Source organism: Rhinolophus ferrumequinum, chromosome 16 (assembly GCF_004115265.2).
Source record: "Rhinolophus ferrumequinum isolate MPI-CBG mRhiFer1 chromosome 16, mRhiFer1_v1.p, whole genome shotgun sequence".
In the NCBI taxonomy this organism is placed as follows: Eukaryota; Metazoa; Chordata; class Mammalia; order Chiroptera; family Rhinolophidae; genus Rhinolophus; species Rhinolophus ferrumequinum.
In genome coordinates, this window is record NC_046299.1 from 23,412,865 (window position 1) to 23,427,336 (window position 14,472).

At 39.8% G+C, this 14,472-nt stretch overlaps 1 protein-coding gene across 5 annotated transcripts in view; it reads right to left on the reverse strand.

The window, feature by feature from the left end:
• BTRC (beta-transducin repeat containing E3 ubiquitin protein ligase) overlaps positions 1-12,717 on the reverse strand; it is a 164,233-nt gene extending 151,516 nt beyond the window's left edge. For 4 of the 5 annotated variants that reach the window (XM_033130373.1, XM_033130372.1, XM_033130371.1 and 1 more), the window contains exon 1: positions 12,535-12,717. In XM_033130373.1, the coding sequence (XP_032986264.1) occupies positions 12,535-12,582 (48 nt within the window). In that variant the 5' untranslated portion in view covers positions 12,583-12,717. Of the gene's footprint in view, positions 1-12,153; positions 12,219-12,534 lie in introns of those variants that run through there. The other variant, XM_033130369.1, reaches the window with a different exon arrangement.
• Between the last annotated feature and the right edge of the window lie 1,755 nt (positions 12,718-14,472).

Genomic DNA, 14,472 nt, shown 5'->3' on the forward strand with positions numbered 1-14,472 from the left:
TTTTAGGGGGTAAGGGTACATTAGTCTGCCTACCTCAAAGAGCTTCCTTCATTCTGTGATTATATCCTTTCTACTTTTGTGGCATTAAAGTAAGTCTTTCTTTTATAAAATGATGGTACTAATAGTAGTGATTCTTTTTCAAGTATTGGTACGTAGAAAAAAAAAACTTGCTAACCCTGTAAATGCTGTGAAGGTAGTACAAAATCTTTTGACATCTTTTACTGGTCTCAAGTGAAAAAGTGAAAACAAAACATTGTGTTCCTACAAAAACACCGTTTCCTTGACGAAAGATTTGTATTTTTCAGAATACAGTAGTCCTCCCTTATCCAGTTTCACGTTTGGCAGTTTGTTACCCAAGGTCAACTGTGGTCTGAAAATATTAAATGGAAAATTCCAGAAAGAAACAATTCATAGGTTTTAAATTGCATGCCGTTCTGAGTACCTCACTTTATCTCAATATGTTGGCATTGTATCATCTCACATCATTACAAAAAGGGTGAATATAGTATAAGAAAATATTTTGAGACAATGTTCACATAACTTTTATTACAGTATATTATAATTATTTATTTTATTAGTTGTTATTGTCAATCTTCTACTGTGCCTAATTTATAAATTAAACTTTATCACAGGTATGAATGTATAGGAAAAGCCAGTATATACAGGGTTCAGTACTATCCACAGTTTCAGGCATCCACTGGGGGTCTTGGAACATATCCTCTGCAGGTAAGGGGGTACTACTGTATAAGGAATGAATCAATAAGAAAAAGGCAAACAATCCAATAGAAAAAAATGACCAAGGATTGAACAGACAACTTCACAAAAAGAGGATACATCTAAACAGCCAATAAGCCTAAAAAGGTGCTTGTTTACAATAGTCATTAAGGAAATGCAAATTAAAACAGTAAGACAATAACCACTAATCTAAAACGAAAAGACAATACCAAGTGAGTGTTAAAAGAATGTGCACAACAATGCATTAAAAAGATTATTCATCACGACCAAGTGGGGTTCATCCCCGGGGCACAAGGATGGTTCAACATCCGCAAATCCATTAATGTGATACATCACATAAACAAAATAAAGGACAAAAATCATATGATTATATCAATTGATGCAGAAAAAGCATGTGACAAGATACAACATCCATTTATGATTAAAACACTTAATAAAACAGGTATAGAAGGAAAATATCTTAACATAATAAAGGCCATATGTGACAAACCCTCAGCTAATCTCATAATTAATGGTGAAAAACTGAAGCCCTTTGTTCAGGAACAGGACAGGGCTGTCCCCTATCACCTCTGCTTTTCAACATAGTGTTGGAAGTCCTTGCCAGAGCAATCAGGCAAGAGAAAGAAATAAAAGGCATCCAAATTGGGAATGAAGAAGTTAAATTGCCACTCTTTGCAGATGACATGATGCTATATATAGAAAACCTTAAAGACTCCACCAAAAAGCTATTAGAAACAATCAACGAATACAGTAAAGTTGCCGGCTACAAAATCAATGTACAAAAGTCCATTGCATTCCTATATACTAACAATGAAATCTCAGAAAAAGAAATACAAAAAACAATTCCTTTTGCAATTGCAGCAAAAAGAATAAAATACCTAGGAATAAACTTAACCAAGGACGTGAAAGACCTATATGCTAAAAACTATAAGACATTTTTCAAAGAAATTGAAGACACAAAGAAATGGAAAGACATTCCATGCTCATGGATTGGAAGAATCAACATATTTAAAACAGCCATATTATCCAAAGCAATATACAGATTTAATACAATTCCCATCAAAATCCCAATGACATTTTTTAAAGAAATAGAACAAAAAAATCATCAAATTTGTTTGGAACCACAAAAGACCCCGAATAGCCAAAGCAATCTTAGGAAAAAAGAACAATACTGGAGGTATCACACTCCCTGACTTCAGCTTGTACTACAAGGCTACAATAATCAAAACAGCATGGCACTGGCAGAAAAACAGACACATAGACCAATGGAATAGAATTGAGAACCCAGAAATAAAACCACATAAATATGGGCAGATAATTTTTGACAAAGAAGCAAAAAACATACAATGGAGAAAAGACAGCCTCCTCAATAAATGGTGCTGGGAGAATTGGATAGCCACGTGCAAAAGAATGAAACTGGACTGCTATCTGTCACCCTGTACCAAAATTAATTCAAAATGGATCAAAGACTTAAGCATAAGACCTGACACAATAAACTGCATAGAAGAAAACATAGGTACTAAACTTATGGACCTTGGGTTCAAAGAGCATTTTATGAATTTGACTCCAAAGGCAAGGGAAGTAAAAGCTAAAATAAATGAATGGGATTACATGAAACTTAAAAGATTCTGCACAGCAAAAGAAACCATCGACAAAATAAAGAGGCAACCAACTGAATGGGAGAAGATTTTTGCAAACAATGCCTCCGATAAGGGGCTAATATCCAAAATATACAAGGAACTCATGAAACTCAACAAGAAAAAAAACAAACAACCCAACTGAAAAATGGGCAGACGACCTGAAGAGACATTTCTCCAAAGAGGACATGCAAATGGCAAATAGACATATGAAAAAATGTTCAACGTCACTAGTCATCAGAGAAATACAAATAAAAACCACAATGAGATATCACCTCACCCCAGTCAGAATGGCTACCATCAACAAGACAAATAGGAATAAGTGTTGGAGAGGCTGTGGAGAAAAGGAACCCTTATACACTGTTGGTGGGAATGCAGACTGGTGCAGCCGTTATGGAAGGCAGTGTGGAGGTTCCTCAAAAAATTACGAATAGAATTACCATATGACCCAGCAATCCCTTTCCTGGGTATCTACCAAAAAAATCTGAAAACATTTATCCATAAAGACACATGTGCTCCAATGTTCATTGCAGCTTTGTTTACGGTGGCCAAGACATGGAAACAACCAAAATGTCCTTCGATAGATGAATGGATAAAGAAGTTGTGGTATATATACACAATGGAATACTATTCGGCGGTAAGAAAAGATGACATAGGAACATTTGTGACAACATAGATGGATCTTGAGAGTATAATGCTAAGCGAAATAAATCAGACAGAAAAAGCAGAGAACCATATGATTTCACTGATATGTGGTATATAAACCAAAAACAAAAGAACAAGACAAACAAATGAGAAACAATAGAGAAACAAACAAATGAGAAACAATAGAGACACAGACAATAGTTAGTGGTTACCAGAGGGTAAGGGGGGTGGGGGGGTGGGAGATGAGGGTAAGGGGGATCAAATATATGGTGATGGAAGGAGAACTGACTCTGGGTGGTGAACACACAATGGGATTTATAGATGATGTAATACAGAATTGTATTACACCTGAAATCTATGTAATTTTACTAACAATTGTCACCCCAATAAAGAAAGACAAAGAGAAAGAGAGAAAGAGAGAAAGAGAGAAAGAGAGAAAGAGAGAAAGAGAGAAAGAGAGAAAGAGAGAAAGAGAGAAAGAAAGAAAGAAAGAAAGAAAGAAAGAAAGAAAGAAAGAAAGAAAGAAAGAAAGAAAGAGTAAGTGCAACTGCAACTCTCATATACTAATAATGTAGGAAGTGTAAAATGAAAAATAGTTTCACAGTACCTACTAAAGGTAAACATTTCCATACCCTATGACCCAGCATTGATACATCTAGGTAAATACCAAACAGAAATATGTGCTTATATATTCAAGAAAAGACATATACAAGATTATCCATAATAGCACAATTCACAGTAGCCAAAAAGGAAATAACCCAAATATCCATCAACAGAATGGCTAAAAATTTGAAGTATATTCACATAGTGGAATACTACACAGCAATAAGAATGAACATACTACGACTAACAACAACGTGAATGAAACTTCTTACACACTGTGGGACAAAAGATGTCAGACACTAAAGAATATATACTGGAATGATTCCATTTATGTGAGGTTGAATACCAATAAGTTAAAACTAATCTATAGATAATAAGATAATGGTTACACAGACATGATCACTGGGTAAAAATCTAATGAGCTGCATAATGACTTGTACCCTTTTTTGTATATTTATTTTACTGCAATAAAAAGCTTACACAGACACATACATACACAAAGTACATTAGAATATTCTTCTTAAATACAAACTGGACTCAGTCCAAACTCCCCAGCCTCCCAACATATCTTGTTTGTTTTCTTTCTGGTTTTCTATGCACCTTTATGGTCAAGCCATACCTATCTACTTACCCTAAGCCTGCCCATCTCCTTATCATCTGGCCTTTGCCCAAACTACTCCCTTCCTGGAATTGCCCGTCTCAGAAACAAGTCTGTCAAAATCTATTCTACAAGATCCAATATGAAGCTTTCTTCTTCCTTAAAACTTCCAAAGATCTCTCCAGTTAAAACTAACTTCCCCTCCCTTAACTTCTATAGACCTTTGTGCCTCTATTTTGGCATTTACCAAAGTGTGCCTTAAAGAGATTTAAAATGCCTATCTTTTCAATAGATTGTAAAGTTCTAGAGCAGATGGAAGTTTTATTTAACTGTATCGTCATCCCCACCTACCCCCATAACCACCTCCTTCCACATGTGACACATTTTGCACTCAGTTTATGTCCATATTTTTTCAAATCAGGTTGCATGCCAACTATTATGGTCTCAACTTCAGTTCTCAGCCCACTGATTCTGCCAAGTACTATTTATTTAGCAGGAAAATGCAAAGCTCCAACACAATTCGGGTACGTATAGTCCTAAATTTCCACTGAAAATCTTGGAGATATATATAGGAGTTTTACAGTGTAAATTATTAATTAACATGTTATACATGGTAATTTACAATTTACAATGAACTGAGAGGAGAAAAAAAAGGAGACCCTTTATAAGCAGGTAAGACTACAGATAGCCAATTTCCAGTTAAGAAAATGAGCTGAGTGAGGTGCCTGTTCAAGCCAGCACTGGGAGTCCACTGGCCAGTCAGTGTACCTGCTACACTGCAATCCACCCTCAAGTGCAGTGTTCATGAAGTACTCGTTTAATAAACATATACTCTCAATACACTACATTTTAATTTTTCTGTTTCAAAACAATATTCACTGTAGAAAAATTTAGAAAACATTAAAGAATGTGAAGAAAAGAAAAATCACCTAAGTAATTCTTTTTTTGTGTTTACTAGAACATTTTCACATTAAATATTTTGAAATATTTCCCATAATCCAGCAATTCACAAATAATCACATTAACAGTTTAATTTGATATAGTACTTCCTGAGTACAAGGATTAATGAATGCATCTGTGCTGTAAAAACATTATCCACACGCTACAATTCCTGGATGTCTCTGTGACTTTTCAGAGAAAACCTGAATGTCCCAGACATCTGAAAAGATCAGCACATACTTTTGCAGCCTTAAGTCTAGGTGCAGCGAAGGGACTGAGGAGCTCTAAACCTGCTGCCAAGGGAGTTGCTAGGGAATTATGTATGACCTTGATTCAAATTCTGTTGCAAACACCACTGGAGTAACATCCACTTTACCCTCCCCAAGGAAAGAATAGCATTATGATATTGATAAACTTTTCAAGGCATTACTGTGGACGAAAGTCAAGATTCTGATTATTTCTATATGCCTTTTTTCCCTACATAACATGAATGCAAAGATATCTGCTGTATTAAATTGTGATTCTCGAAGTATCCAACCAACAGGTGTCGTTCAATAACCAACATGAGAAAGTGCTAGTCAGGACAACGCCAACAAAGGAAAGCAGAAAAATAGCACAACAGCTATCACAATAAGCTCTTGACCATTCTTCTGTAAACCAACTGTACTAGATCATAGATTATTGTTACTAGAGTGGATTATTGTGCAAATGACTCCCTCCTGCCCCTTGACTTTGGGCTTGACCACGTGACTTGCTTTGTTTAATGGAATATTCGCAGGTATGATACAACAAATGATTGAAGGGCACTCGAACAATTGCACTTGCTTTATTTTGCTTTTGCTGCAGCTATGAGAAGAGCTTTGCCAGGGAAGTCATTGCCTCTTTGGTCAGAGTCCCAAAATAACAAGTGGAACAGTCCTGAATAAGCAGCCAAGTTCAGAGCCACCCAACTAATACCAGTCTATACCATCCAATACCTAGGAAATCCACATATTCGTGCAAATAAGCATCTATCGCTGTATGACATATTTTGTGGTTCTTTATCACACAGCAATAACTAACTGATACAATGATACTATGACAACTGTAAAGTTTTATTCCATTTCCTCAGTAATTCAAATGATCATAAAATCTATATGTATAAAATCTACAGTAACTCTTCCACTCCAGCCACCATCTGACAAGCAAAGAAACTGCCGTCATATTTCCATTGTTTCTCTGCTCTTCAAGGATGAAATACTATAGTTGAAGTCAGGGTCCTCAAGTCAGACTGCCTGGGTTGACTTCAGGCTTCTTGTTAGTGACTTTGTGCAAGTTACTTAACCTCTGTGGAATCAGTTTTCTCATCTGAAAAATGGGGTAACAATAGTATTGAGTCTATCTTACAGATTAGGAGAAATAAATGAAATAATATATGCAAAAAAAGTTAGAAGAGCATTTAGAACAGCACACAGTAAACAATAAATAAATGATAACTGTTATTTATGGTTGACCATATTTAAATAAACAAAACACACAACTCTCCCACTTCTACTACTATGGTTATCCTGCTATTGACAGTCAGCTCAGGTCAGAAGCCTGAGAATAGAAGGCAAGTAGACCCAAAAGGAAAGCCAAATCTCAGGAAAGAGCAAGACCTCAGAAGGAAATTCCAGCTCCAAAGTTTTATCTCAGGCACACAGGAATTCTCTCCCAGCTCTGTGGCTTTTGCTCCCTTGCTCCCCACTCCCCAACTGGCCACATATGAAGGCAATCCAGAAAGTAAGACAACAGTGCCCCAGAGACAAATCATATTCTTAGTTCAACATTACTCTCAATATCTATTCCACTGTTATCTCTGAGCCTCTGGTAAAATGTTCTCTCTCTTTCTTATCAGGCTTTGAGAAACTAAAGGGAATTATCAGAGAGTACAAGGTGAATCACGTGGAATACTAGCTGAAATTGTTAAGATCCAGTGCACATTTTCACAGAGATTTTCCACTTCCATTGCCAATTTTAGGATGCTGGGATTGATTTATTAAGAAAAGAAGTTTTCTTTATAGTGACCAACTTGTTAAACTTTGGTAAATATTGTCTGTTTCATCCTCAATGAATTCTTATAACATTTAGAAAGCACTTCTGTGCTCTATTAAAATATTGCTAGAAAGTAGATGGGAGTTCAAAATATTTTAATACCACAAAAACACTTTTTTTCTTTCTTCAGTTTCATTTTTTTATTGTAATGTTATTTACCATAATATAATCTTACCTATACATGATCAAGATTTTAGCTCGAGGACCTCTGAAAAGGAAAAATGGCTTCTGTCGCTCTTCTTGCTTAGCTACCCTTTTTGTCCTGGTTGAGTCCACTGTCTTAACTGACTCTCCATTGACAGACATTTCCTATGAAGGTTTCAGAGAATCTTTAGGAATATCTTTTGGTTAGGGTCAATATATAGCAAGAGTTCCTACTTCTATTCTAAATAGCTGACTGAAAACCAAAAGGTAAAGATGAAAAGGAAGGCCTGCTGCAGGATGAGGTGACAGGGTGCCCTCGACAGTGGTGATTTGCGATGCAGCCTGAGTTATTAAGTTGAGCAAGTATTTACTGGGTGCCTACTGCATGCCAGGAGTCATGCTGGCCTCTGCAGATACAAAGATGAATAAATTCTGCACCCGCCCTGCCCCTGAGACATGTAGTGGGGTCAGTGAGCACTAATCAAGGTGAAAGCTGTGACGAGAAGTCTTGAGTTGGAGAAGGACATTGCAGGGCACGGGTGGTCTGAGCTGAGGCCGAGGCTGGGCAGGGGAAGCCTGGGCACCAGGCTAGGAGTGGCGTTGACCTTATTCTTGGGCCTGTGGGACTGTGACCTGGGGAGATTCTTGGCAGGCTGAGGATGGGCTGGTGTTGGAATGACTGGTTAGGGGCTGTCACCGTATGTTGGTGAGTATAAGAGGACCAGCCTAGGCACAACAGAGGAAAAAGATGATGAGGTGAGCTCCTGAGGGTCAGAGTAACTGTGAAAAAGAAAATTAAATAAATAGAAGATCTTACATAATGTTCTGTCTCGCTTTAGCAAGGAAAAAAAATTCTTATCTGCTTCCTTTCTTTAAGGATTTAAACAGTATACAAATAATACAGAATAACAAGTGGTCTCTTGAAAGTTCATTTTCTAATATAGCAATAAAGAATTCTGACAACCATTCAAACAGAATTTTTATTCCACATCTATAAATCACTTCCAGTAATTTGTTATGGTGCACCTATTACAAAGATGAATCAAAAAAATGAATACAATATAAAACACTAATTTGTAATTTCATAGCCCAATACCTATACTGTATAAAAGTATCCCGAAAAGAAACTGAAGGCTAATGTAAATTGGGAACAGGTAAGGGATACAGAGAAACTCTGATAACTTTAAGAAGTGGTTTCAAATGTTCATCCAACCAGCTGGTAATCAACCTTACCAATTAAAAGCCCGTACACTGAAAAATCTGAGTATTTATTTTTAATGTAATTTCTTGCTTTTAGATATAATGCTTCTCAAGCAAATAAGAAAAGTTACTGAATCATTATTAATTCACCCAGTATTATGTGTAGAGTAACATTATTAAGGCAAGTCATGAAGGAGAGCATGTTCGTTCCTTGAGAAGTTAACCTCCGAAAAGAGATGCCTCTAAAGCAGTCCTAGTGTTAAAACCCACAATATGGCTGATCCCATTTGTATGTTTAGCCTGGACATCCACCTAGAATAGCATCTATGGTAGCCAGTCTCAAAAGGGCATACCCACCCCCAAGCAACGTCCCCCTGTGTTACGCACGCCACTGTGCATGTCTGCAGGTGGAGATTACTGCCCCTCCCTCTGACGCAGGGCTGGCCCTTGACTATCTTTGGCCAATAGCGACCTTCTCAGACTTTCAAACCTAGGACTTGAAAGAACTGGCTCATTGCCTTCTATTTCCTATCTCCTTGAATGCTCCTCCTCAGAGCGCGGGACCATGCTCTATGGAAATCCAAAGGCCGGGTGGAGAGAGGAGGCCCCAAAAAGGAGGCCTGGAGGCCTTTAGAGCCAGCTGAACTCAGTCAGCCGCCAGCCCCGGGAGTGTGGCCATTTTGAACATTCCAATCCTGCGGGTGCCCCTGCCAACACCAAGGAAAGCAGAAAACCCATCAGTCAACCACAGATTTGAAAGAAATAATTAACTGGGTTTTTCTCAGCTACTAAATTTTGGGGTGCTTCGTTATACAGCAAGTTATCTTTATACAGTTTCACTTATCTATCAACTGTATAAAAAACTCTTTTATATGCCCTAAATTATTTCATCCAAGTTTCAAATGTTTCCCCAGTTCTAACATTCTGGAACTGGTTTACCCTGTCCATTTTCTTAAATAAATTTAAAATTCATCCCTCAACTTGCTTTTCCATTTTTTTATATATATATATATATATATATATATATATATATATATATATATAGTTTTGTGTTTTTTTTAACTATATCTCTCCTATATGGTGCCTACATTCCCTCAATTATTTTCATTTCTCTTCTCAGGTCCTCTCCCAGTTCCCAATTATCTTTTCTGAGGAATTATAATTTTGTTGACCAAGGAAGTATTAGGAAAGATCCTTGAGGACCTGCTAAAGCTGAATGAGAGATATTAGCATATAGGTTATTTAACGTAAACTACTTCTTTAATATCATTTGTTTCTAGAAGTTAAACTACTTTTCACAAGTATCCAAGCATAAACTTTTAAATCTAGACCACATGCGAATTATGGGCAAGTCTGAATTAGCAGTCTCATTAATAAGATTCTATTGCAAAATTCCTAACTGAAGCACTACATTAATGTGGTAATGAGCAAAATACGTAAAAGGGAATATCCATTTCATCTTGGTATTTTTAACAAACTGCATTTTCTTAAACTATGGAAGTCAGGGCATCCACACAAAAACTGTCATTCATAATTCACAACTGAGGGAAAGATAAGGCCAAAACAAAGCCATACACTCTATATAATTATCAATTTGATTAAAAGCATAGCCCTTCCATGTGTATTGTGTACTAATCACTTGGTGCAAGCACAAATAAAATATCTTCCTATCTCAAAATTGACTCCAAGTAAACAGACATGTTACAAAGCAGGGTAAATGGGACCAAAGGCAAGTTGAGACTTACTCAGATTCATAATAAGGCTGTTACTGAGCTGAAAAAGAATACCAAATCTCTAACTCTCCATTCTCTGCTTCAGTTATTAAGGTGACATTCTTGGTGACCTTCTTTCAGTTGGCCTTTTCTCAAACAGCAGCCACAATAGCAGGCAAGGTCAAAAATAAAAGTAACTAAAGAAAAAACTGGCTTCTCTCTCTGGAAACTGACTCAACATTTAATAACACGTGGTGCCCTAAAAGCTGCAAACTACTACATGGCCATCTCCAGATCCACTTTAACTGAATCTGACCATTATCGAAATACAACTCACTGGTACAAAGCAGGGATCAAGTAGTTGAGAATATTCCTAGACTGAGGTCTGATTGAGAATAGATGATCTCATAATGTCTCTTTATGATCTGTAAATCACACTATTCCATAAAACTAACAGAAGTGTCAAGATTAGGATTAAGTCAACCTCTAAGGAGGAAAATAAAAATAAGCATCTGCCACTTTTCTGACTTCAATATAGAAGCTGGCTATAGATATAAAGCAACTTCCTCTTACTTTTGAAGTCCAAAAAATGTCAAAGTCTTGTCTTAATATTTTAGAATTTCAACATTGGGTACAAACTCAAGAACCTTTTCCAACATGGAATTTTGTTGATAATACACTCAAGCTTTAGTTAGGTGTTTTCGAAAGCACTAACACAAAATAAAGTTTTAGTAAATCTGACCAGTCTCTGAAAATGTATTCTTGTAAATAGGGCCGGTTAAAGACTAAATGGAATTAGGTTAGTGTCCATGTTTATTTAGATTTATTTTGGTTTTTCAGGCAAAGACACAAAATAACAACTAAGAAGTAAGATTTGTAGTGACAGGTTACAATTACTTCTGAAAAGGTATTGACTGCAAATAATATCAATGCCCCTAAGGCCACCTGTTAAGGTAGAAGTCTATGCATCCCATCATTCTTTAGCTGTAACCATAAAGTCTGGTTTTACACCTAGGATATACAAGAAGCATCAGATTAAAAGCATCAAATATCAGACTATAAAAAATTGCCAAACATAAACATAGAAAAAAAGCATGACACAAAGTTTAAAAACTGGGCTCCAAAGGATTTAAACACACCCACAAAATTCAATCCAAGCTCCTGATGTGTGCTTCAACCTAAAACTGATAAGTAACCACCAATCGTGACATCTCCCATTTCCCATTACTGACATTCCCTCTTTTATCTCCTGAATTTCTCCACTGATCTCATCACTCACAGGTCTTGTGATTCTAATCTCCACCGCCTTTCCTTTCCCAGAAAGTGATATAGCGCCTGGCCCCCACTTTACTATCTCTACAATTTAGCACTTTTGTTTTGTTTTAACCCTATTAATATTAATTTGCCCCCAATCTCGTGTAACCCAGGTTTCCTTGACCAATCAACCTCTTGCTTTTCATCTCCTCATCCTTACTACAATATTTGGCCTCTCCTTTCAAAGTAGAATGTGTACCCCCTTTTCTGACATCTGTAATTCTGGCTCATAGTCAACACCCCCCTTCCTTTCCCAGAGACTGTCACCATAACCCTAGATCCCCATCCCCAGTTCTTATTTTCCTAAGACCTCTTCCTTTCCAGAGTTTGCCAACATTAGTTTGGCCAAGCTGGGATTGCACCCTGAAGGTAAAGGCTATTTCTACGCCCTCATTTTATAAAACTACAAGTCTCGCACCAGCCCTGGCTTTCCTCCACCCTCAGATCCATCTGCATCCAGCCCTGCCGGTCCCCCTCCCCCCAATCTCTTTCCTCCCACTATTCCGCGCTCCCCTTCCCCACTCCTGAATGCACCTCTTCTCCCAAGCCTTACCCGTGACCCTGGCACTGGAAAGGCCCTGCCAGCGGCCTCACCGCGTCTCCCCTTCGAGCACTTCAGTAACTGTCCCCACGCCCCTTTCCCTCCAGGGCCCCGCGCGCCGCCCGGAGCCCCCTCCCCGATTAAGCTCCCGCTGTCACTTGGCCTCTCATCCACAAGATGGCGGAGCTGCTGCCCCCACCCCGGGTGCTCTCCACCACCCCCTCCCGCCTCCCTGGAGCTCCTGTCCCGTCCCCTTCAGCAGCCCCCGCTGCCGGCCTCGGCCCACAGTCCCGCTGCCCCCTCCTCCGGCGGACAAGCTGTCCAGGCCCGAGCCTCAGCGATGCCGCCAACGCCACCGCCAACACCATTCCCCGGCCTGCACCTTCTCCTCACCATAAACTTGAGCGCTTTTTCCTGCAGCACCGCCTCGGCCGGGTCCATAATCGCCGGGGGCCACTGGGTCTGCACTCCGCCGGGGCCGCCCCCTTGGTGCCAGGCCGCAGCCAACGCAGCGCCCGGATCCCGCCTCCTCTTTCTTCCCTCCGCCCTCTTACCTCTCAGGCACCCGCAGGGGGGCCAGGGGGGCCAGGGAGGACCGGCTATTTCGTGCGCATGCGTAAACCCACTGGCTCACTGGATTTGTAGTTCTGGAGCTTTACGCAGCAAAAAGTGAGGTCCCACCGCGAACTGCAACTCCCGCGGTTCACTGCGGCAGGGTCGCGGTGACTGACAAGCCAAATCTAGACAACTATCCTTCTAGTAGAGGAAATCAGCTGATGGGAATCGTAGTTTATAGCCTCGACAGGCTGAAAAACGGGAGGGGCAAGGGTGTCTCCGTGGTTACCAAAAGACGCCAGGGACCGCTTGCCTGGCATTTCATAGCAAGATGGCGACCAGTGCCTCAGCTGTAGCCCATTAATACTGGGAAACACTGTGAGGACTCTACAGAGTTCCTAAGACCTGCCTAACTGTGGTTTTAGAGAACTGGACACCCCTAAATTTCATATATTTGACCTCTGCGGGATGGATTTCGACCCAGAGGCGCTGGGCCTATAAGCATCTGGCCGCCCCTTACACAGACGAATGCAGAATTTCAAGGTCCTCCTAAGCAACACTTCTCCCGAGGACCTTATTCTCCCCCACACCAAGGCAGGGCCCAATAGAACTCGGTTCTGGAAATTCTCAGGGGGTTAGCACTCAGAAAGTTGAGCTGCTACTGCTAACCATGAGATGTAAGCCCTGCATTAAGGGTCAAACAAGTACTTACAAAGACCTTCAATAGTGGAACATAATGGCCATCCAGCAAATAAAGCATATAAGTATTTAGTTTGGCCTTGAAAGGGACAGTACAAGTTCATTTTGGAAACTGGGTCTACCCTAGATGGAAAAAACACTGGTCTAAAAATGATAGGGTTGTAAAAATAATAATAATAATCTGAATTTATAAAATAAGTGAATTGGGGAAATGCCTTTTCACTTATAAGAAAAACTTCCCTTATAAACTATTCATTCGCTAATTCAACAACAGTAAGCACATAACCATGTGGAGACATCGTTCCAAGAAATGGAGATTCTTGGATAGACCCAGTGAGCATGATAGACCCAGTCTTGTAGAGCTTGCATTTCTAATATGTTGATATTCTGTCCTAGTCATCCTTATGTATTGAACTCAGCACCATACCTAATACATAATAAGCTTTCAATCAATAAAAAGTTTACTCTTGAATTTTAAAAACAAATTCTACACAAGTGCAAAAATGTGGAAGACTTAAAACTCACTCAAATGAAAAATACCTGGAGGTTTTCATAGGACTAAGACAGTCTGTGACATGGTCACCAAAAAAGCTAAAGGAGGGCCGGCCGGGTGGCTCAGGTGGTTGAAGCCCAGTGCTCCTAATGCCCAAGTTGCTGGTTTGATTCCCACTTGGGCCAGTGAGCTGCGCCCTCTATAGCATTGTGAACAACAGTTCTCCCTGGAGCTGGGTTGCCCTGAGCAGCCGGAGGTTGGCATGAGCTACCACCTGCTGTCGTGTGCTTTGGAGAGTGGCCGGCAATGTGAGTGGCCGGCAACCATCCTGAGCTGCCCTCAGCTACTGTGGGCTGCCATGAGCAGTGGGCAGCTGGCCAGAGCTGCCTGTGAGCCGCTGTGAGCAGCGCACCAACGACAGGCGACCGACTGCCTCAGCCAGGGGGAACGCAAGGCTCATAATACCAGCATGGGCCAGGGAGCTGTGTCCTACACAGCTAGACTGAAAAATAACAGCTTGAACTAGAGTCAGGGGGCTGGGGGTGGGGAGGGATGAGGAAGAAGGGGGGGGGGAAGCCAAAGGA